Source organism: Eubalaena glacialis, chromosome 9, assembly GCF_028564815.1.
Source record: "Eubalaena glacialis isolate mEubGla1 chromosome 9, mEubGla1.1.hap2.+ XY, whole genome shotgun sequence".
NCBI classification, from domain to species: Eukaryota; Metazoa; Chordata; class Mammalia; order Artiodactyla; family Balaenidae; genus Eubalaena; species Eubalaena glacialis.
In genome coordinates, this window is record NC_083724.1 from 84,774,963 (window position 1) to 84,800,564 (window position 25,602).

The 25,602-nt window shown below is 38.3% G+C and overlaps 1 protein-coding gene across 2 annotated transcripts in view; it reads left to right on the plus strand.

Annotated features, from left to right (window-relative positions):
* NTRK2 (neurotrophic receptor tyrosine kinase 2) overlaps positions 1-25,602 on the plus strand; it is a 379,554-nt gene that overhangs the window by 84,867 nt on the left and 269,085 nt on the right. For both annotated transcript variants that reach the window (XM_061200555.1, XM_061200556.1), the window contains one exon: positions 6,821-6,920. In XM_061200555.1, the coding sequence (XP_061056538.1) occupies positions 6,821-6,920 (100 nt within the window). The remainder of the gene's footprint in view (positions 1-6,820; positions 6,921-25,602) is intronic.

A 25,602-nucleotide genomic window follows, 5' to 3' on the forward strand; every position in this document is an offset into this window, starting at 1 on the left:
TTTTTTCTTCATTTATTGAGATGATCATGTGATTGTTTACCCTTCATTTGTTAATGTTATATATCACATTGATTGATTTGCAGATATTGAACCATCCTTGAATCCCTGGAATAAATTATATTTCATTGTGGTGTATGATCCTTTTAATGCATTATTGGATATGTTTTGCTAATATTCGTTGAGGATTTTTCCATCTGTGTTCATCAAGAATATTGGCCGGTAATTCTCTCTTTTTTTGTGGTGTCCTTGTCTTGTTTTGGTATCAGGAAAATGCTAGCTTTCTAGAATGTGTTTGGAAGGCTTCCTTCCTCTTCAATTTTCTGGAAGAATTTGAGAAGGATAGGTCTTAAATATTCTTGGAATGCTTTGTAGAATTTGCCATTGAAGCCCTCTTGTCCTGGGCTTTTGTTTGTTGAGAGAATTTTGATTGCTGTTTCAATTCCCTTACTAGTAATTTGTCTATACAGATTTTCTTTTTCTTCATAATTCAGTCTTGGAAAATTGTGTTTCTAAGAGTTTATCCATTTGTTCTAGGTTGTCCAATATTTTGGCAAATAATTGTTTTTAATAATCTCTTATGATCCTTTGTTTTTCTATGGTGTCTTGTTATTTCTCTTTCATTTCTGATTTTATATATGAGTCTTCTCTCTTTTTTATTAGTCTAGCTAAAGTTCTATTGATTTTGTTTATTTTTTTTAAAGAACCAGCTCTTAGTTTTATTGATCTTTTCTGTTTTTCAGTCTTTATTTTTTTCTGCTCTGATTTTTATTATTTCCTTCCTTCTACTAATAACGTGCTTCATTTGTTATTCTTCTTCTAGTTCCTTTAGGTGTAAAGTTAGACTGCTTATTTGGGATTTTTCTAGTGTCTTGAAGTTGGCCTGTATTGCTATGAACTTCCTTCTTGTAACCACTTTTGCTGCATTCCAAAGATTTTGGTATGTTGTATTTCTGTTTTTATTCGTTGCTATGTATTTTAAAAAATTTCTCCTTTTATTTCTTCAAAGACCCATCGGTTGTTTAGTAGCATGTTGCTTAATCTTCACGTTTTTGTAGTTTTTCCCATTTTTTTCTTGTGATTGATTTCCAGTTTCATACAATTGTCAGTGGAGAAGATGCTTGATATGATTTTAATCCTCTTGCATTTATTAAGACTTGTTTAGTGACCTAACATGTGATCTATCTTGGAGAATCTTCCATGTGCACTTGAGAAGAATGTATATCTACTGCTTTTGGATGGAATGTTCTGTGTATGTCTAGTAAGGTCATCTGGTATGTGTCAAAGTCTGATCTTTCCTTATTAATTTTCTGTTTGGATAATCTATCCATTGGTGTAAGTGGGGTGTTAAAGTCCCCTACTATTATTGCATTACTCTCAATTTCTCCCTTTAAGTACATTAATATTTGCTCTATGTATCTTGGTGCTCCTGTGTTGGGTGCATATACATTTGTAAATGTTATATCTTCTTGCTGGATTGACCCCTTTATCATTATGTAATGCCCTTTGTCTTTTATTACTGTGTTTGTTTTGTCTATTATTCCAGCTTTCTTTTTATTTCCATTTGCCTGGAATATCTTTTTCCATCTCTTCATTTTCAGTCTTTGTGTATTCTTTCTTCTGAAGTGAGTATGTTGTAGGCAACATATAGATAGACCATGCTTTTTTATCCATTCAGTTGCTCTTTTAATTGGTGAATTTAGTCCATTTACATTTAAAGTAATTGTTGACCAGTATGTATTGCTGTCATTTTGTTAGTTGTTTTATGGCTGTCTTTGTAGTTCCTTTCTTATTCTCTTTCTCTCTTACCTTGTGTTTTGGTGGTTTTCTTTAGTGTTATGTTTAGATTCCCTTATCATTTTTTTCCTGTATTTACTATAAGTTTTTCCTTTGTGGTTATTATAGGGTTCACATATAACATCCTATGTAAGTAGTGCCTATTTTAAGTTGGTAACAATTTAAATTTGAACACATTCCAAAGCTTTATCTTTTTTACTCCCTATTCCCACGTTTTATACTTGTGATGGCACAAGTGGAGGCTTTGTTCATCTAGTTTTCCGGTCCCTTTCTGAGGGAATTATTTCATCTTTAGTTGAAAGATTTGCTGTGTCCATGGTAGGAGATGAGTTTAGGATCTTCTTACACCACCCTTGAGCCTTCTCCCTTGAGTGATCACTCTTTTATTATCATTCTCAGAGTCTTCCCAATGCATTGTAATAAAACTTTTGTTATAGAAACCAACTCCTCATGGTGGTTAACAGGGCCCTACATATCTTGACCTTGTCTGTCTCTCTGACTTCATCTCCATGCTCTCTTCACTGTTTACCAACTATCTTTTTAAAATACTCTCTTGCATGCTCCAGGCTTACTCTTGTCTCACAGCCTTCACATTTGCCGTTCTCTCTAGAAGGTATGCACTTCCCAATGGTCATCACATAGCTTTAGCTAGAGTGGCCAGCAGCAGCCATTACCCTGTTTCATTTTCTTCTGAGCAGTTATTATTGTGTGTAATTACCTTGATTATTTATTTGTTTACATGTTTAATATCTTTTTCCCTTCCCTGATTCTTTAGTAAGATTCTTAGTATAGGCAACCCGGTCAGTGTTTTTCATGGCTGTATCCCTAGTCCTTAGAATAGTGCCTGGCACCTAGGAGGTGATTAGACTAATGATGAACACTATAGAATGGGTTGCAGAAGAGAGGGATTAGAAGTGGGGTGATGATGATTTAGGTGTCTGGTGCAATGATAAAGAGATGTGATGGATATTTAAACCAGGGCCATGCAGTGGGACCAGGAGGCTCATAAATAGATACAACTTAACTGCAACTCTAAATATGCACATCCAGTATTTGGAGACACACACCACACACACACACACACATTTCCACAGATGACTATGTGCATTGCATTGAAATAACAAGGAAAACTGCTGTGTTAAATCAACTGCAGAATGTTTTCTAATTCCTGCCTTATGCATTCATTTCAGTTTTTACTCTCATACCAAACCACTTAATGTTTCTTGGTTTGAGAATGTTGTTTGCATATGTAAGGAATCCAAGGAACATGTGTTAAGCCCACAGATGTGTATGTATTCCAGTTACTAAAAATTATATACCAACTTCAGTTTTCTCTTTTGAATCCAAATGATAAATTTAAGCCCCCAATTGGCATATCTCAATGTTTGAACTACCTACAGGAGGGTCATTGGAAGGCAAGGTCAGTGAAAATAATCTTCATTGAAAGTCTGTATGTTTTGACTCCACCTGTGGCCCTTAGAAATCTGCATGAGAGATGCAAGGCAATGTTTTGTAGAATTTAAAGAAAATTTTAAAATTATGTGTGGATCAAATATTTGATACATAACAGTCCCTGATCACAGGGAAGATCATTAGATTAGAGAAAGAGTTTCAGAGTCAGGGAGCTGATACAAAATTCAAAGGTGTTTTCAGAGCATTTGCAAGACAGCCTTAAGCATTCACCTTTCTGGTCTAACAGATGCTCCTCATGAACCCTGCTGGATTTTCAGAGGAGAGCAGCTCTTTGTTCTATGCTGAGAGGTAGCCTCAGATAAAAACCAACTAACCAAACAACCAAACAAACAAACTCACTCCCGCTTTTCTCCCATGTGAAGACCACCCCCACCCCAACACACATGCACAGAGTACATGAAATTCTGTATTTATCAAATAATTTGTTTTTGAGGAAATTATTCTTCTCATTGTCACAGGAATCTTTGTTTATTAAAGGATTCTTTACATTTAGAACTGCTTCAATAGGTTTAAATATTTGTTAGCAGATCATTAGCTGCTTTTCTGGAGAAGAACACCTTTCCATTTTCTAAGAGGACTTAAATATTCTTTAATGAAATAGATAATGCAGGGCAGGTATTATTAGCCCCATGTACAAATGAGGAAACAGAGGCTGGGAGAAGTGAAGCACGTGTGAGGTCTCACAGCTGGTAAAGGCAAGGTATCCTGGGTTCATTAGGACATAGGTCTCTTGAATGCCAGTTGAGTACTTTCCAAAGTGGGTAAGACTGTACTGTGGTTCTGCAGAGTGATCCTGGGGCTCAGGGCAAGTCCTCCAAATGTCTCTCTGTCCCAGGTTCCTTATCTATAAAATAGTATTTGAACTTGTTTATTAATGAATTCTTCTTTCATCTGTAGAATTTTGGAATTTAATAATAGGGTAGAGAAACTTATAGCTAAAATATTATGATATCTTTCCCTTGCAAATGTTAGTTAGAAATAAAGATTGAGAAAGAAACATCTGAAATCATTAGGTAAGTTTGAGGGAAATGATCTTGGTTAGAACAAGTTGATTTATAACCAGCCTTTTAGGAATCATTACCATTCTATTTATATATAGGCCACAGAGACAGAGTTAAGTTTGTACTCAGACATCTGCAGAGGCGTTCTGTGGGACAGCCACTCACAGCTGAAGCACCAGAGGAGAGAATGATTGCACCTTTGCTCCATCCTAGCCAACTGTTTGGCATGTGCTCTTTTCTGTGCTTTGTAGCTTATTTAATGCTGTCCCCATCTGACCCCATCTGAAGGTGCTGTGGAGGGATTAGCCATATGTTTTCATTATCCTGCCTTCACTCTCAGCCACATACTTTGGAGAGGCAATGTAGTGGGTAAATCACACATAAATCACAGATTTTATACTTGGGCAGACTTTGATTCCAATCCCAAGTTTGAGAGGTATGATCTTGGGCTGCTTATTTATTTATTTGTTTTATAAATCTCAGTTTTATCATCATCATCATAGCCAACATAATTAATTACTTATTATAGTAAGCACTGTGTCAAGACCATTATCTGCATTGACTAATTGAGGATTTATAACAACCTGCAAGGTAGCGTTATTATATTTTCTATTTTATACATGAAGATTATGAGATGCTGAGAGGTTAAGTAATTTGGAAACCATGTAGTTAGTAAGTGGTAAATCTAAATTTCAAACTCAGGAACAATCCATATTCTTAATCTCCACTTGACACTGCCTCTCACTATAAGCTGGGTATATCAGTCAGGATAAGCTATGCTGCTGCAGTAACAAAAACCCCCAAATTTCAGTGGCTTAAAACAACAAACGTTTATTTCTTGCTTCATTACACGTATTGGCTGGGAGATCTATCAGCCTCATCCTCATTCCAAGATGAGGCTGACAAGGCAGACGCCTTTTGAAAAGTTAGCATTTATTATGGCACAGAGAAAGAGAGCACTACCCTTGGCACTATTAACACTATTATTATTGATGAATAACTTTTTTGTGGGGGGCTCTCCTGGGCACTGCAGGATGTTTAGCAGCATCCCTGGCCTCAACCCACTAGATGCTAGTAGCACCTTTCTCCCAGTTGTGACAACTCCAAATTGCCAAATGTCCCCTGGGTGCAACATTATCCTTGGTTGAGAACCACTGCTTTAGTCTAAGATCTTGCAGTGAAACCCTCCTCCTGGCAGTGATACAAGTCTCAACTCATTGGCCAGAACTAGTCACGTGAACCCATCTCACCACAAGGAAGCCAGGAAGTGAATCCTACAAAGAGAAACATAGGGGAAAACAGAAATGTTTGGGAAACAACACTAATGATTACCACAGATGGGGACAATGATAATATGTCCTATGGACTGTTATGTGGATTAAATGAAACATAGACATTTAAGTCAGTATGGACATCTAGGACAGTTTAGGCAAACTATATCCAAATCTAACTATCCATCTGTTGTGGTAAATAAAGTTTTATTGGAACACAGACACGCCCATTTGTTTGCATATTGTCTGTGGCTGTTTTCACACTACAGCAGGGGAGTTGACTAGTTGCAACACAGACTGTAGGCCCCCAGAGCCTAAAATATTTACTATATGACCCTTTACAGGAAAAGTTTGCCAACTCCTGGTTTATAGAAACAAATTTATTTTGGAAGCGGGACTTTGGGGTAAACAGCAAAATAGAAGATGATACATAGTCCTGTGTCGATCTTTGTTTCTAAACTGTTAGTGTGTACTTAGCATTATGCCTTGTGCCTCTGTGATCCCCAGCTTGGGGCTGTGACAGGATTCACAAAGATCTGTATCTACTCTCTCTATTTGTATGATTCACACTTGCAGCTACACCTTTAAGTTAAGAAAACAACTTTGTATTGATCTTTCTTATACATACAGAAAAGATCACATGTCATAAGTCTACAACCTCATGAGCTTTCACAGGCTGTGCTCACCCACAAGTGCCTTCCTGCTGCCTTCCAGACCTACTCACTGCTCTAGGGCACCCTGACTTCTAAGAGCAACAATAGTCAACTGAAAAAAAAATTTTTTTATCATGGACAGTTTTCAAACATGTACAGTGGTAGAGAAAATCATGAGATGAACCCCATTGTATCTTTCAGCAGCTTCAAAAACGATTAGTATTTTGTCATTCACGTTTTATATACTCTCTCTCTCACTTCTCTCTCCAGATAGGTAGGTAGGTAGGTACATAGGTAGATAGATGGATGGGAAGAGATAAAATATCTATTATCTATATATTATATAATAATATAGGATGTATTAGTATATGTTAATCTGTATAATAGCAATTGGATCCCTATTTTTATAAGCTTTAACTTATCTTTTCTCATTTATAGAGTAGGGATAATAATAGGACCTGCATAAATCTTCCTAGGGTTGTTAAAGATTAATTGATATCCATAAAGCTCTTAGAAAAGCAGGTAATAAGTATTCAATAAATATTAACCATCTCCATCAAAATTAGCATCACCTGGATATAAGAAACTAATTATCAAGATCATAACTGCCCTCCCTTCCTTTCTCTAGGTCTATGCTGTGGTGGTAATTGCATCTGTAGTAGGATTTTGTCTGCTGGTAATGCTGTTTCTGCTGAAGTTGGCAAGACACTCCAAGTTTGGCATGAAAGGTAAGAAGGGTTGTGTTTATTTTACTTCTTATGTGGAATCATTTTTGGCTTGTGACTAATTCTAATTACCACTAAACAAGGAAGCAGCTAGATTTACGATGACTAGGAGTGAAGGCTGAAAAAATAGCAATAAGGCTATGATACTACAAATCAAGACAGAGCAAAATCATGTTGATTATTCAGCACTACTCCTTTTCCAATGAAGATAGCTGTCCCAGAAGACACAGAACTGGTTTCTTGAGTTTTAAGTGCCTAATAATGATATAAAAAAATAGTACCCGAGTTTTACTTTTGTTTCAGAAAGGCAGGCCAGGCTGGGTGGCAGTAGGCTAGTTATGGACGCATGTATTTTGTGTAGAAAGGTCCTTTCTGTTGTACATTTGACTTCTAGAATTTCCATGGTGTATTTTTTGTGTTGCTGCTGCTTTTTCAGATTCTCACCTTTTGAAATTTAAAGTGTTGGGAAGTAAAATAAGAACAGCCATTGGAGGTACATTGATGCTTTGTGAATGAGTAGCTTTTTATTTTAGTGGTAAAGTCCCTAGTGCTCGATTAAAAATTAGGGTCTCTGTTGCCCCGCAATAGACCATTGGTCTCTTTTAGAGGATTGAAAATTCATTTTGGGGGACGGGGGAAACGTATTTAAATGTTCTTGTGATATAAGTAACCAAGAGTTTCAGTGATTAAAAAGCATTTGCTCTGAAATTTAAGCGTATGTATTGACTCATATGTTATCATTGAATTCTGCGTGGTCTCTTATAAATAGCCACTAGCTTGGGAAATCTGTGAGGAAGGTTTAGTGGTGTCTTTCTTAATTGTGTTGGGGAGACAGTCAGGTGGGCTTTCTTGATCTGTACGATTCATTACAATTACTATTAATGTCACTTGCTTACTTGAAATTGATGTTTAAGTAGCAATAAGTTGTCCAATGTACGCTGGGCTCTGGGGTGAATCAGATCCATTTCTGATGCCTTTTCCTCTGCCTTTGTTGGTGCCCATGACCAAGATTCCCAAACCTGAAATGAATGAGGAGGAGCAGTGGTAAATTAGGCCTTAAAAAAACACCTAAACCTCCTCCTGACTCCCCCTTTGGCCTGTTGATCCTTGACATTTCGTTTGAAGGAGGAAAGACCTCTCATTCTCCAATTATGAATAAGGCTTGGGAGAGGGACTGTACTACAGTGATTTTAATTAATCCTATGGTGGTGGTTTGCAAACTTGACTTTGCCTCAGTAACTCCTGGAGAGCTTGTGAAAACACAGATTTATGGGCTACCCTGAGAGTTTCTGATTTAATAGGTCTGCGGTGGGCCTGGAAATGGGCATTTCTGATGGTTTCCAAGGGATGCTGCTTTTTCCCAAGCATTCTCAGAGAATCACCTTTCTGTGGGATAAACATGGGTTCCCAGGTCTCTTTCCAAGCGTGACAAGATGTGGGAGAGGCACTGCAAACCAAACCCACCCATGGCTTCGAAGACCTTTCTGGGTCCCCGTGTTCGGCTGGCGCCCAGGTCTGGCCTAGGCTGCTCCTCTCTATGTGCTAGCCACCTCCCATGGGATTTTGTTCTCCTCATCCTGATCAGATGCTTTCTTTCCTTAGAGGCACTTGGGGTGGATGTCCCCAAGCAGAGTGTTTACTGGACAGAGCCAGATTCTAGCTCTGTCACTTTCCTGTCTTGAGGAACTTTCATCTTGTGGGCTCTTCAGAGAAAGGGTATGTTCAGGTCCTACTGGGAGCTCAGAAAGGCTTTGGGAACCCTAGGAGCAATATTTGGGAGTCACTCCCCACCCCCACTTTGTGTTAAGAAAACAACAGAAGAATGATCTGTAAATGTGAACTCACTCTCTGTAGTGCAGTGATGGAGGAGAAGAAAAGGCAGACGTTTTGTTTCAGAGAAGATTGTATTTCATATACTGACTCTGTCACTAAGACTGACAAAGTATTTTATTTGGATAATTTGGGGTGACCACTGCTGAAGCACCTACATTTTCCGGGTATAACCTAAGGGTATCATTAATGATTGGTAAGAAAGGTTTTACTTAACCTTGTCACAGATCCAGTAAATGACTTTCTTCAGGCAGTAACTACTAGAGCATATGTTTTACTCCCTTATTTTTAGACATAAATAAAATTGTTTTTAAAATTTTGTCTCAGAGACTCAGGTTCTTGTTTAGAATAGCTTTTTTTCTCTATTTTTAGCTACACATCTAACTGTGCCATGGTTTGGACAAAATGGGCCTGAGTTGAGGTTCTTGTTTTACTGGTCAAATGCTGAGTTGTAATTTGGGGGATCTAGAAGAGAAGACGAGGCTCATGCAATGAAACTGCCTAAAAAGTGGTGTTTAACAATTAATGTAAGTTAAAAGGACCTCTTGTGTAGCATAGGGGACTATATTCAGTATCTTGTAATAACCTATAATGGAAAAGAATCTGAAAAATATATATATATATATATATATATATATATATATATATATATATATATATATATATTCTTGTGTGTGTATATATATATACACACACACATATAGATGTAAAACTGAATCACTTTGCTGTACACTTGAAATATCAACTATACTTCAATCAACAAATTAATGTAACTTAATGTACTTTAAATGCTATTAGAGCTGTTGAAAAAACATACACCTTAAAAAGGGGAGAATGTGTAAAAACACTATTATACTTCCTGAAATAACCAGAAAACATGTCACTTGTGATTTTTTTTTTTTTTTTTTTTAAGAGAGTGGTTGCTTGAGGATAAACAGCTAGTTTTTTTTTTTAATTAATTAATCAATTAATTAATTAATGGCTGTGTTAGGTCTCCGTTTCTGTGCAAGGGCTTTCTCTAGTTGTGGCAAGCGGGGGCCACCCTTCATAGCGGTGCGCGGGCCTCTCACTATCGCGGCCTCTCTTGTTGCGGAGCACAGGCTCCAGACGTGCAGGCTCAGTAATTGTGGCTCACGGGCCCAGCCGCTCCACGGCATGTGGGATCTTCCCAGACCAGGGCTCGAAGCCGTGTCCCCTGCATTGGCAGGCAGACTCTCAACCACTGTGCCACCAGGGAAGCCCCACTTGTGATTTTTGAGTAACAACGGTATGAAGTGTGCATAGCCTTGGCCAGAACCAGTGCCTTGGTTCTGTGTAAGAGGCCAATGGCTGACGTGCAAATGAGCTATTCCAAATGTAATTCTTGCCCTCCTAAGCACCTTTGGGGAGATTCTACCGCCATGCATATTCCCTTGTCCTGGGGACAGATTGAGACTGAGGGACGGCAGCCAGCCCACTCATAGGTGTTTCCAGCTTTTTGCATCCCCAGCATTGCACACTTCAGCCTCCACTGTTTCAATCCATGGTAGCAGCATTGGGATTATAAATTACAGTTTAATACTATTGATTCAACTGATTCCCAGGGTAACACAAACCAGAAATCTCTTAAAATCACACTGCAGCTGCGTGCAGGGCAACTCAAGATTTATGGATCAGCCCTAGAACCCAAACATCATTGATGGCATTGCTTTCCATGGGAAGGTGATCCCTAAATTCCAAATCAGGGAGTTAAACCTAGATCTTAGAATACAACAGTGAGCTGTGCTGTGTTCCTTGGAGATGGGTCTATGTGACTGTAAGCTTCATAGGGTTTTTTTTTTTTTTAACTTTGGGTTTATTTATTTATTTATTTATTTATTTATGGCTGTGTTGAGTCTTCGTTTCTTTGCAAGGGCTTTCTCTAGTTGCGGCAAGTGGGGGCCACTCTTCATCGCGGTGCGCGGGCCTCTCACTATCGCGGCCTCTCTTGTTGCGGAGCACAGGCTCCAGACGCGCAGGCTCAGTAATTGTGGCTCACGGGCCTAGTTGCTCCGTGGCATGTGGGATCTTCCCAGACCAGGGCTCGAACCCGTGTCCCCTGCACTGGCAGGCAGATTCTCAACCACTGCGCCACCAGGGAAGCCCCATAGGGTTTTTTTTCATCTGTTCTGTCAGTTCACTGTAACCAAATCCTGATGGTGCAATCTAGAACATAGAGGCCAGACTGTGAGCTCCAGAGTTCATATTGGTCTTGTTCATCATTACTTACCCAGTGCCAAGGCCAAAGTTGGCAGTTGATAAATATTAATTGATGGAATGAATGATCACAGAGAGTTTTCAACTCCATCCACTTTAGTTTGTTAATTGGAAAACAGTTAATATTTGGAGGGCAGCCTGTATATGAATGGTTAAAGAGAGATATTGGAGCTTTTCTAAGCTTCTAAACTTAAAAGAAATTATTCCAGATAAGTAATGGTCATAGACAGGAAGTCATTTTGTCCAGGTTTTGTCTTAGGATATGTGGGTTTTCACACACTGTTTTAAACTGTTATTGTTGTTGAAGTTTGGAGGATTCATTTTGGCTTTCCATTTTGCACGTGAGCCTCTTCAATTTCTGCCTCTCTCCCTCCAAATGTGTGGCCTCGTAATATGTGTCTTTGTCCAGCTTTGAGCCTAGCAGAAGTGCCAGATGGTGGCTCTCATCTTGGTGTTAACCTAGAAATTATGTTTCATTATCGTTTGATATGTTTTAAGCCTCTTGTTGTGAGTGTCCAATAGACTACCAGCCCTGTTTCAATAAAGATGTCAAGAGGTAGAATTTATCCTATTCCATTTCTCCATGCTCATTTCTGTGCCTTAACACCATCCTTTTGGCTTTTGGTTGAATATCTAGTTATCATAATTGCAGAGTCCTGAATAAAGCTCCTCTGTTAGTGCTTGGCCATCTGTATAGGGATTATTCATATGCGTGTTTAGTATGGGTGCATGAACTATATAACACATCTATCTAAATCTATGCCTGTATCGATACCCTGTAGGTAAATGTATAATTTTATCCCTTTTCTTTGAAGAATGCCTGTGATTTATTTTAATTTTCACTGAAGTAGGGCTCAAGGACCTTTCCAGAGCAACTCTATTGCCAAAGGAACAGGCAACCAGGCCTTTGAATGCTCTCATTTTTGTTGTAACCAAGTCTTGTGTTTAGTTCTCACATTGCTTCCTGGCTCCCTTTCTTCGTTGAAAATGTAGAAGTGCACATAAAGGGGAAATGGAAGCATCTAGGGGCACAAGGGCTGCCAAGTCTTCTGAGAGTGCTCCACATTGGGAGCCCCGCCTGATGGCATTGATAGTGAACAGGGTTGGAAAACAAAAATAAGGGAATCAAAAGGGCGGAGGGGGATTGGCAGTCATCACACTGGTGAAGAATAGCTGTGACCATCAGCTTTCTGTTACTTGCGTTTCCTGATGGAAGTCCACATACGATATTTATTCTCTAAGTCCCAATGCATCCTTTGTCCTTCTGGAGTAAATATAAAAGTGACCTGATGAGGTCCCGCAGGAGGAACTGGAATAGGAAGGCTTTTCTCTTATTCAGGTTTGATGGCCTGCAGATTTCCTCTGCAGCCGCCTGTCCTTGACATAAACCTCTCATATGTCTTCATTCCTGCTAATTGAGCAGTAGGCATTTCCAACTCAAAATTGACCAAAAAACTTCACTGCCTCAGAAAACAGAGCCAGGTTTTAACTCCAGATTCAACGTCCCCAGTTTAAGTTTCTCCTCTTATATAAATGATCTTCTAAATGTCTTTCAATAGCAACCAAAAATTTGGTTCTTTAAAAATAGTCATAAACATAGTGCGGCCAAAGCTGAAGAGGTTGAATGTTAAAGCCTTTTATATGAGCTGAAAACAATTCTGGAAAATTTAGGAGGTTGACTTTAGCAGATATTTGGATCAACTTTTAAAAGAGGGAAAAATGTGACTGAAAGCCAGAAACACAGTTATAGAAACTTCTGTAAGGACAGACTGTTTTCCATATGATCCTTCCCCCCCACTATTTTTTTAAAAAGACAAATAACATTTAAGTATTATAACAGTAACACATGAATGTGTTCTCGTTTTTCAAAATTTCAAGCACTTTAGAAATACATAGAGCTAAAAGGGAAAATTCATCTTCCTTTCCCACTACCATGTCCACTCCTAGGGATAACCTTCTTTAACCATCCTCAGTGCATATATTATGTCAATAATAAGATATATAGCTTCATTCACTATGTAGATAATCAAATATATTCATTTTTGTTTGCATGAAGACATTATAATACCAATTTGTTCTGCATCTTTTTAAAGGTAACTGTTTGCCTTGTAGATCTTTCTGAATCAATTCTTTTCTGAATTCTATTCCATAGTATTTCTGAGTACTGGTGTCAGGCTACCTCGGTCTGAATCTGGGCTCCGCCCATTACAAGTATGTGACTGAGCAAATTTCTCATCCTCTCTTGCCCCAGTATTTCCATCTGTAATGGGGCAATAACTGTACCCACCTCAGAAGCTTGTTATAAGATAAACGGAGTTCATGTATGTGAAGCACTTTGGAAAGTTACTGGCATTTAGTAATTACTCTACAAATATTTACTGTAATTTTATTATTACTATTATTATTATTAATGAATTGGGAAATGTAAAAAAATTTACACTTTTACCAAGTTTTTAGAAAAGTATTATAAATAATACCTTACTTATAAAGACAGATATTTGGAAATGGATTGCTGAGAGAAAAGGTTTGTATATTTTAAATGTTGATTTTAAACATTGATAGATTACCTTGCAGGAATGCTTTATCAATTTACACTCCCACCAACAGTAGATGAGGGCATCGTTTGGTTTATGCTTTCACCCATATCAGATATTATCAAACTTTTTTATTTTTGCCAATTCATTTACAGTGTTATTCTGATTACTAATAAGGTTAAGCATTTTTATCATGTGAAGAATAGAAAGAAATGTTTATTTTTATTTGTTGACTTACTTTATAAATTATATGTACTAATCTTTTATTGGTTATATACATTGCTCATATTTTCTTCTAATCTTTTGACTTTTTAAAATAGTGTCTTTTGGCAAACAGGAAGATTTACTTTTTTTATAGAAGCAAATCTGTCCATCTTTTCTGTCTAAGTTTTGCATTTTGCTGAGGAAATCTTCCCCTCCCTGAGGTTGTAAACATACATTTTAATATTTTTTTCACTAGTTTTACTTTGTATGTGTTTTTTTTTTTTTTACGTGCTCTTTAATCTCTTTGAAATTCTTTTTTATTTTTAACTTGATGTGAAATACTCTGTCTCTTTCAGAGATATATGTAATAAAGATATTTGCGTGACATTTTCAGAGAGACCAACAGTGCTATTTTAACTTTCTGGAATCAGAAGGTCATTAATAAAAAGAAATTTTGAAGAGTTTAGTGATTAACTTTTTTTTTAAACTAAGTAATAGGCTTTGTTGGTTCTCTTATTTTATTCTCTCAAAAGAGTATCAGAGAATATAGGGTTTTTTTTTGTTTTTTTTTTAACTGCCCTCCCCGGCTTCAGTATATTTTAGCATTCTCTTAATAGAGAACAAAATTTTTCAATAACAATCAAATCCTTGGAAATGTCATAAAAGACATTCAGTTGAAAGAGTTATTGAGTAATTTGACAAAGTGGAAATTAATCAAAAGAAGAGTTAACCCAAGTGTGCCCTTCTTGTCCTTTGGAGATGTTATATAAACCTTTACCCTTATATTCGTGAGGTGAAGGTCTACTTTCTGAAGTCTCTTCTTGTAGGGTCACCATTTGGGTTATGCCTATATGAGGGCAGAACATGCATATTCTTTGCAACATATTGAAAATGGGCCCAGAACTTTCAGGAACTGGCTCGATCAGGCAAAACAGGAAGCAGAAGCAGCAGCGTTTTTCGCATTAGCTTTCGGAGTACACTGACCTCGAACTTTTAAAATTCCCTCTCTTAGGTGGGTATTCCATAAGCCCAGGGTGATTCATGGGAGAACCCAGGTTTGCCTGTAATGTAGAAAGTGCAGCTGTATTGTTTAGGGACTTCCCACGCTACTAGTTTCACAAAAAGGTAAAGGGTCCCTTAAGAAGTTAGATTTTGTACTTAAAAGTCAGAACTTGCTACCCCCTCTTTGGTCCTCCATAAATCCTGTGGTGAACTCACTTTGACCTCCTTACACAGATCATTACGCACTTTAAAAAAGACTTCCCAAACTGTAAAGTCTGCTACTTTTCTTCTTCTTTTCACCCTTCATTCCTCTTTTTTTACCTTTCATTTTTTTCCCTGCCATTTTGTCTTTCCACATCTCTGTGCATCCTAATTTTACATTCTTCCCTCCCTATTTTGGTTTTCTTCCTCCTCATTCCTAGCATCTGATTTTGGTGGACCAGCTTTTCAGAATTTGTGAAGAAGACAGATAATAACTTGGCTTAAATTCTAACATATGCTCTGACTTTATTCTACTTTATTTTGGGCAAGAATACTGAATGACTCGGGGAATAAATTTAGCTCTAAATCAGCGGAACTGTCACGTGGTAATTTAGAAGACAGCCTGTTTGAATACTGCACATCCTTCATGTTTGTAAGTTGTTAACTCTTAAGTCTTCAAACCTAGGAGTGTATAGAAATGTAATATTGGAGACTTATGAATCAGACAAGTTTGGGTTCAAATTTCATGTCTCCCACCTGCTAACTATAATTTTAGGCAGAATTTTAAACTCTGTAAATCGTAGGTTCCTCTCTGGTAGAGGGAATAATACCCATCTCTTAAGTGATTATAAGAATTAAATCAGTGCTTAGTTTCATGCCTGGCTCGTTGAACTAATTCTCTGAGGCAGCTATTGTTCAGATTTATGTTTTAGTAATATATCACTAAGGAAAAGAGTATGGGGAGAGTCCTGTCTGAATTTATACTGATTCAGAATTGCAGAAAAATGTCCCAAATGCATACAGTGTATATTTAAGCTTTATTAGTTGAATTTATAGAAGAAAATTGTAATTTTAATGTGTCTATATTTTATGGGTATGTATTATGAATATAAAGTTGCTGAATCATATGCTTATTTTAAGCCTTTGAGTCCTTAAAGATACTGTGTACGAATAATTGCAAATTCTTAACTTTATTGTCCTTTGAACAATTCATCTGTTCGAATTGTTTTGGGGTTTATGAAAACTCTGTTTTACCTGTTGGTTGATTTGGTATGTAGACTTTTGTAGGGAAGGGGCAGAAAGAGCAGGCAGGGGTGGGATGGGGAAGAGAGCCCCTCTTCCCTCAATAACAACAGCTTAAGTCTAGAAACATGAGCTCATGGAGCCTCCTGTTCTGATGTGCTTCCTTTTTGCAAGGGGGGATTGCAACTGCTAAAATAATGTAACAAAAATAGGCTTTAATTTTTGATATACAGTAAGTCCCCTGCATACGAATGAGTTCCGTTCCAAGAGCACGTTCATTAAGTCCAATTTGTTCATAAGTCCAACAAAGTTAACCTAGGTACCCAACAAACACAATTAGCTATATAGTACTGTACTGTAATAGGTTTATAATACTTTTCACACAAATAATACATACAAAACAAACAAACAAAAAATAAAGGAAACATTTTTAATCGTACAGTAACTGAAAAGTACAGTAAAACAGCTGGCATACAAGGGCTGGAATCGAGTGAACAGGCAAGAAGAGTTACTGACTGGAGGAGGGAGAGGAGGTGGGAGATGGTAGAGCTGAAGGATCGTCAGCAATAGGAGACAGAGGCCAAGCTGCAGTTTCAGTCATGCCTGATGTTGATGGAATGCATGTTCACATCTTTGAAAGTTCTCAACTTGAAGGTTTGTGTGTAGGGGACTTACTGTATTTACAGCTTCCTTGAATGGGTCATCCAGGACATCCACCTTACACAGAAACAATGTTAGCTCTTTGTATATAAAATAAAAAGTTAAAAACTTCCAAAAAGAAAAAGATGAAAAGAGGGTTCTGGAGAAAATAAATTCTTCCTTATGCAATTGATTGTCACTTGCGTTATTATAATCACAAACCAAGATGCTGCATTTCCAGAGAAGCCAAGGCTTTTGGCAGGCAAGTTGTGGTGGAAGATCTTTGTTTTTATCAAGACATCAACACAAATAGAATTACATTGGCTTCTTCTGTGATCACCCAGGAGATTTAGTGGTCTGAGGACAGACAGAATGAGAGAGAGAGAAAGAATGAGAGAGAGAGAGTGTGGTCCATTCTAACTCACCAAGTCTTCAGTAAGAGATTAATATCCGGAGTTGAAGACAGAGGTGTCATCTCAGCCCTAGCTGTGTCAGTGGAAGGAAGGAAGGGAACTCAAGTTCAGGGCGGGAGTGGAGTGGGAGGGGAGAATATTGGGAATGAGGTGGTATTCCTATTTACAATCATGGTTGTCATCTTTAGTAGTTCTGGCAAGACTTGAGTAGAGTCAACCGAGATTTTCCCGCACTTACTTCCTGGATCATCTGTAAAAGAAAATTGTGTAAAGACCAGAATTAGCAGTACGGGACCAAAAGGCATCTGAGGGTCTCCTCCAGCTTTAATATCTACCATCCTGTTACATAGCCATTCAAAACAATGACACACTCACTAAAAGAGTCTGCCATGCATTTCTGATGATGTCCTTTATTATTATGGCGTGTAATGATACAGTCTTTTTTTTCTTCACTGTGAAACCACAATCTATTATTAACATATGAAATATTGTGTCTATATGGTCAATGCTAAATAATCCTGGATATGTTTTCAAATTTATGGTCATCTTAAGAAAATATTGCCTCTCAGTTATAAACAGAAGATATTTCTTATTTAGTTACATTCCCAATAATTCTGTTTACTATTAATTTGCATGTAGCATATACCCTGGCAGGGGTACCTTTGACATCCCAGTTCCAGAAAAGAGAGGCAGCCCTGCCTAGCTCTCTTTTCCTAGAATGGTGTGGGTTTTTCAAGAAGCAGATCAACAGCTGATCTGCTTCCCAACTCTTTTGAGTCAGACTTCACAGCATGGCTTTTTTATTTTAGGTGAATAAATTTTTATTTATTCATATTTAAAAGCCACACACATTCCATAGGCCGTAAATAATTTCTGTGTTATATCCCATGTAGCTATGAGTGTGGACAACTGCAAGGTCATTTCAGATGTATATTTGTATGCATAATGTATCCCTCACACTATATCTTGGTTCTCCTGTGATGCTATGACAGTGGGTGAAGGACTATTAAAATGTCTAGGATAAGATGGAGAATGGGGCAGGCACTTATCTCAGACACAGACTGTAAGATATGTGACTTTATTTTTCTATATGTGAATTAAATGTCTATTTTTTGCCCTTTTTGCACTATGTAGTGGAAATCTAACCTCCTACCATTCTGTGTAATCTTAAAAATTATGGGCAATCACAGAACGTTTCATGTTTGTCCCATCAGGTCCGGTTCTCTCAGTCTCATCTTCATTTCCTCAGGTGGAGTGTGGGCTTAGGGATGCTGAAGTACCACTGCATGGGAGGGGACATTCTGTGGCCACTGGTGGTCATTTCTCCATGTTGGTGGCCGCTGTGTTGTCCCACTTGTCCTCGGCTACCAGTTGGTGTAGTTCTCAGCTGTACATCCTGTGTTCCTATCCAGGGTCTGCCACTTTCACACACCTCTCTGTAAGGGTGTCAATGAAGCTTTGGGGACACAGGAAATGCTGGAAGACTGGCCCGGGCTCTCTCTGGAGAGAGAGACCAGAAATCGTCTCCCATTTCTGCCATTATAGGCTTGAGACTGTCTTCTTGGCCGCCTTTTCAGGTCCACCCCCACCAAAAGGGGTTCCTCTTTTCTTGAATCTCCAAACTTGACTAGAGGTTCTCTGGTTCCCCAGCCCCCATATTTCACTAGGGGGCAGGTTACACACTTCCTCCTTCCTGTCTCTAACTTATTTATCTCCCCTCTGCCTCTTCCTGCTTCCCATGGGGACAGAAGGAATATGACAAGCAGTTTTTTTTGATTTCTTCTTCCAAATAATTTTTTCATACATGTGAATCTTGTGTTTTTTCTCCAACTTTTTATTATGAAATTTTCAACATGGAGGAAAGTTGAAAGACTATTCCATCTGTATACTCAATACCTGCATTCAACCTCTGTTTAACATTTTGCTGTCTGATTATGAGTTGCCCATATCATGTCACTTCACTCCTAAACTCTCTGGCACATTTCTCCTAAAAGCACAATGCCAACACCATTATCACTGTACCCGAGAAAGTTAAAACAACTCTGTAATAGCAGATAATACTTAGTCCAGCTTCAAATTTCCCCAGTTATTCAACTTGCCTTTAATAGCTATTTATATTTCAAACCAAGATCTACTCAAAGTTCACCACACTGCATTTGCTCATTGTCTTTCCTTGGCCTTTTTCAGTCTGGATTGCTACCTCCATTTTCTCCCCCTCTGGACATTGACTTTTTGAAGAGACCCGTCAGTTGTTCTGTAGAATGTCCTTCATTCTGGTGGTGTTCGATAGTTTCCTTGTGGGATTCTTGAACTTGTCGTTTATTCCCATATTTCCTGTGAACTGGAACTAACTTCTAAAGGCTTGATTAGATGCCAGTGAAATGTTTTTGGGAAGAAGACTATAACAGAGGTGCTGAGCGCTTCACAGTGTACCACAGTTAGAAACACATGTCACCTTGATACACTGTTACTGTAAGTTTGACCACTTTTTAAAAATGGTGGCCACCAAAAATGTCAATAGTGACCTTTCTTTGTAAATACAAGTTCCCCTTTTCAGTTGGTAGGTAATTTGTAGAATGATAATTTGACATCTAGCAGATATCTTCATTCCCCAAAACTTGAACATAATGGGCTTAGTACCCAGTTCTGATCCTTTCCTGAAAAAATTATTTTATTTCTGAGGGTTGCAGAGGGGTGTTTTTCTAATTCAATCATTCCTTCTACATACTAGCTTTTGCTTAAGAAAAAAAGAAAAAACAAAAAAAGAGCATCCTGGTCTTGACCGAGAATTTCCGCTTCTTAATTTTAGTTCTGCCTGGATCCTGGATAACCCTTTCTTGAGGCTATGGAGGTTTGGTATCCAGCTGCCTACACTAGGGAGGGTCATGGGGTTACAGAAAAGATTTATGGCCACAGTATTACTGTATCCAAAATATTATTTTATTTAGAAAATATTTACTTTGTGCTTCTCAAAGTCATCGAGCTTTGTGGGAATTCTTCTATTTTTCCTTTTCATGATGATTAAACATTAAGTAGGTATAATAAACCTAATTGCTTTAGGATTCTTTCCTGCAACTTTGTGGTTGTTGGTAGAATCAAAGACAGTGAGAGCTGCCAGTGAGTTTAGGAATCATCCCAAGTCCTTATTGCCGAGATGAGGACATTGGGGCCCAGAGAGCTTAAGTGACTTGCCTAAGGTTACACAACTGGTTAGTGGCAGATATAGGGCTGGGAGCCAGGCCTCATGACTCCAGTTTTACTGTTTTATGCTGTGAGACTAAGAAACATTATAAGAATAAACAAATTTTATTTCCATGTCAAATTCGCTGCTTTTTATGTACTGCCATTGGATGTCACTAGTATGTGTTGCCACCGGTATGTGTTGCCATTGGATGATACTGTATTTCTCAAAGCTGGGGATGTATATCCTCAGTGGTAACAAGATGGTTTGAAGGGATATTTGGGGCTAACATCTTTAATATTGATAGTTCTATATTTAGTATTTTTTAGAAAAAATATACCTGGCACATCATACCCTTGGCTTCACGATATTATTGTTTAGGATAAAGCTTAAGCTTAAAAAATATGAAATAAAGAAAAATGTTAAATAAATAATTCTGATTTCAATTTTAAAATGATTATTTGAGTAGGACTGTTCTAAGGCACTTTTAATTTAATACTGAACAGAACAAAGTTTTTGCCTCATGGAGCTTAAACTCTAGTTGAGGGGAGAGACAGAAAAACAGAGAAAGATATCTAGATGTAATCTATAGGTAATCTCAAATGCTATGAATAAAGTGAAACAAGGTAAGAGGAGGATAGTGAGAGTTTTATTATTTTTAAATAGTTAAAAATGGCCTTTGGTAGTTTGATAGGGATTGCATTGAATCTGTAGATTGCTTTGGGTAGTAGAGTCATTTCCACAATGTTGATTCTTCCAATCCAAGAACATGGAATATTTCTCCATCTGTTGGTATCATCTTTAATTTCTTTCATCAGTGTCTTATGGTTTTCTGCATACAGGTCTTTTGTCTCCCTAGGTAGGTTTATTCCTAGGTATTTATTCTTTTTGTTGGAATGGTAAATGGGAGTGTTTCCTTAATTTCTCTTTCAGATTTTCATCATTAGTGTATAGGAATGCAAGAGATTTCTGTGCATTAATTTTGTATCCTGCTACTTTACCACATTCATTGATTAGCTCTAGTAGTTTTCTGGTAGCATCTTTAGGATTCTCTATGTATAGTATCATGTCATCTGCAAACAGTGACAGTTTTACTTCTTTTCCAATTTGGATTCCTTTTATTTCTTTTTCTTCTCTGATTGCTGTGGCTAAAACTTCCAAAACTATATTGAATAATAGTGGCAAGAGTGGGCAACCTTGTCTTGTTCCTGATCTTAGTGGAAATGGTTTCAGTTTTTCACCATTGAGAATGACGTTGGCTGTGTAAAATAGATAGCTAGTGGGAAGCAGCCGCATAGCACAGGGAGATCAGCTCGTTGCTTTGTGACCACCTAGAGGGGTGGGATAGGGAGGGTGGGAAGGAGATGCAAGAGGGAGGAGATATGGGAACATATGTATACGTATAGCTGATTCACTTTGTTATACAGCAGAAACTAACACACCTTTATAAACAATTATACTCCAATAAAGACGTTAAAAAAAAAAAAAAGGCCTGTCTGATCAGATGACATTTGAGCCAAGAGTCCGAGGCAGCGAGGGAGTGAGCACGCTGATACCTGAGGGAACAGCATTCTAGGCAGAGGGAACAGCACAAGCAAGGGGTGGAGGCTGGGGGGAGCTCTGTGTGTTGAAAGAACCGCACAGGCCAGTGTGGCTGGAGCAGAGTGGGGTTGGGGTGTGGAGAGCAGTAATTGGGACCAGAGAGGAGACGGAAATGCACAGGGACTTGCAGGCCTTCAGAAGGCTTTTCCCTGAGTGAGGGCTAATGTACAGAAGGTACTTGGATGAGGCATAAGTTGTGAAAGTGTTTGTGAAGAATTTAAAAGTGGATGACACTAAGGTATTAATGTACTGAGTTAGAGTCTAATAACAAAAGATGACTGGGGGAAAGGGTATTTCTTGGAAGTGGGAGTGAGAAGTTCATGATACAAGGGTGTGGAGAAAATTCCTTGTCAGGCTCAAGATCAGGACCATGATTCCCACGTCTTCCCAATCCCCAACATTCATACACGTATACCCACACATACACACATTCAACACACACTCCGAAATGATGGTTTGTAGAGTCTTTGTCATCAGCATTACCCAGCGTTATATACACATAGGATAGTGTGATTGTTAGTTTTCACAAGACCATGGCCACTTGAGAGCAGAAAGGGGTAGGACCCAGGCTTTGAGTTATCTTATAATTTTTCTTATCTTCACTCCGATTCCTTTTATGCAGCCCAGTTCACTCCAAGGGCTGGGTCATTATATTCTAGTTAATTTCATGGCTGATGTAATTTGAGTAAATTCTCTCTTTTTGAGATCTCAATTGCCATTGGGAGAAAAGCAGCAACTGTTTGAAAACTCAAATGATGCATTTTCACAGTGAGCAAAGACATTGTGGGGATTCTTCTGTTTTTCCTTATCATGATGATTAAATGTTAAGTAGAACCCATGTTCTCTGCATGGTGTGTTTCTTATTTTTGGCTTGAAACCCAGGGCTAGAACTTAAGGTCGGGCTGCATTTTTTGAAGCTGTGCATTTCCAGAGAGGAGGAAGCACTTGATTTTCCTGCTTCTTATCCTCCCAACAAATTACTGATAACACTTTGACATCTTGAGGTGTGGATAAGTCTTCTTCCTTGAATCACCAAGGGGGGTGGGCTTGGTACAATGTAATTATTCTATGGACAGTTCTCCAGATCTCCTTAAATGTATTTTTTTATCTCTATGCTTCACCCTCTTCTTATTCTCTCTCTTTGGGAAGTATCTGACCATCACCTTTGGGGACATTCTTTCCTCTTCTTTTCCCCAAACCACTGTCCCTCTCCTCTGGCTGGGGTGGTCTAGAGCAGAATCCTCTGCATCCTTCCCCCATAAGATCTGTGCATTGAGTTCTTCCCAAGTCTTCATAATTGTCATATAGATCTTCCTCATTATCAAGTGCCTAGTGATATGTATTTATTCTAGTCTATTTTCTTACCCATCACCTAATATGCTAATGGGTTAGCAAATTCAAAGAAACAAACTCAGATATTACCAGCAAAAAAGCATATTTGAAAAGACACATCTGCCATGTACAGACTTGCATAATGAGAACCTAAAATGGAAAACAATGGCCACGGTTTTGGATAATACCATTCTTTGGTACAGATTCTTGGACAGCATTAATTTTGGTTGGACTTCTGAGTTTTCCCTCTGTTCAGCATCTTATACTACACATCATATTCTTATCAATTCCAAACCTTTTCAATTACAAAGCAATACATGGGAAAGCAGAGAACTATAATCAGACTCTGAATTCTCAGAATTCAAATATGCCAAGAGTGGGGGACACCAAGTCTTAGTAGCTTCATCCTATTGTTTTAGCACCAACTTTAGCAAATGTTTCACCTTGAAAGGATAGCTCATTGCAGATATTTTGTAACAGTAGTAAAGGTTGAGAATTTTGTTTGAAGAAGACAGTCATTCTTAGGCTCTATCCTCTCCCCTCCTCCCACCCTCCCCACACCCATAGGTGTGTCTGCGGAGCTCCTGAGGTGTTCTGAGAGTCCAGAAGTAGAACACAGCCCCTGCCCTTTGGTGGAAGCCATTGTGGTTACTGGCTATTTATTTATAATTGGAACTTATTAGGTGCAAAAACTTGAAGTGCCCATTAATCATCAGTGTTATCTGTCTGTTGGGCTCCTCAGAAATTCTTCATGAATTTTATTTTAATGTATCTGTTGACATAATTGTCTTAAATTATGAATTGCTAAATTATAAAGCCTATTGGAAATTTTTGAAAAGGGGATGTATGGAACCATTTATGACCCTAAAAATTTAATTACATGTGTTATTTAAAAAATATTGTAATATTTCATGTTTTTGTAGTCATTTATAATAAGATATTAGTTAATCCTCAGGTGACCTTGTGGTCCAGTCTACCTATCCAATTGGCTGTCTCCATCGAGTCCTTATTACCTGAAGTCTTAAAGTCCCCTTACCCTTTCTACAGATAAGGACGTGAAGGTATAAGAAATTATATTTTTACATTACAAGAATTTATTTGAATAAAGCAGTCTTGAATCTGTGTAATATAGATCTTTCTTAAACAGATGCGTAGATTACACAGCTCAATTTAAATAGCATCCCAGGATCTCTAGCTACATGAATGGTTAATTGAATATGCATGTGTGAAAAAGCCCAGGAGTTGCTGCTGCCAGTTTTTTCTTGGTAGTTGAGGAGTTGCCCACTGTCCTTTCTCAATCGTTTCTGTCTGAACAGCATCTGTGCCCTCTATTAGTGACTGGCACAACTTTCTTCAATAGAAAACCATAGCCGTATTAGGTTGAAGAGCTCATTTTTTGATGCCTCAGGGCAAACCTTCAAAATTGAATTTCATACTCCTAGGAAATATTTACTTCAAACTTAGCTTTGTAAATTACCAAAGAAAACTGAATGTATTTGCAGTGAACTGTACATTATTTGGTGATCACCCAACTCCAATGAGTAGAAGGCAGAGTCAGCACAGATGTGGGTCCATGAAATTCTCTTGATTAATGTTGCACATGTTGTGTGTGCTCTGTCCAGCTGCCCTCAAACTCCTCTCACCGGCCCTGTGCACTTTCCCTGGTTTCTGTGTACAATTGCTCCTAAGGGCTAGCACCTGAGACCTTCTTCAAAGGGCTAGCCTTGAACTAGTGGGCCTCCTACCCCAGCCCAGGACACACACACGCACACACACACACACACACACACATACACACATGCACGCACAGCTGGAAGTGGCTGGGAGTTCAGTACCCTCCTCTCTCTTCCCTCAACCCCTCCTTTGCTGATGACTGACTGGTTTAGGAGCAGAAAGCTCACTCCCTTGCCTTTAGGCTGGGCCAACTCCACTGGGTAATTTACAAGTTCTCTGTAGGATCTGTGGTGTAATTTACACTCCAGAGCTCCCAGCAGGATCAAGCTGGAGGCTGAGACTTCACCTGAAATTGCAGCCTTGCTTGGATTCCCTTCGTCCCTCTCCTGCTTCCCTCTCTCTTGGGAACCCTCCTTTAATAAATCACTTGCCATGAACACTGCTCTCTGGGCATACTTCTGAGCAACTGACCTAAGACAGCATTTTCTGTAGGAGCTCTAAGAAATTGAATATGTTATGTGATGCTTTTTATCAACATATTTAAATCTATTTAAAATCTCTTGTCTGCTAATTTGGGCTACAATCTGCAAGTGGGTGATCTTAAAATTTAATTAAAATTTTAAGTGAGGTATAGATTACAGTTACCATTTATTGAGGGGAACCACTGTGTGCCACTTTACTGACACATTTTCTTTGATTTTCATAGTAATTGTGCATTTTAAGGATGAGTTAATTGAAGTCCAGAGACGTTTATTAACGTGCCCAGGCCACAGAGCTAATAATTGGCAGAACCACAATTCAAACCCAAATCTTTC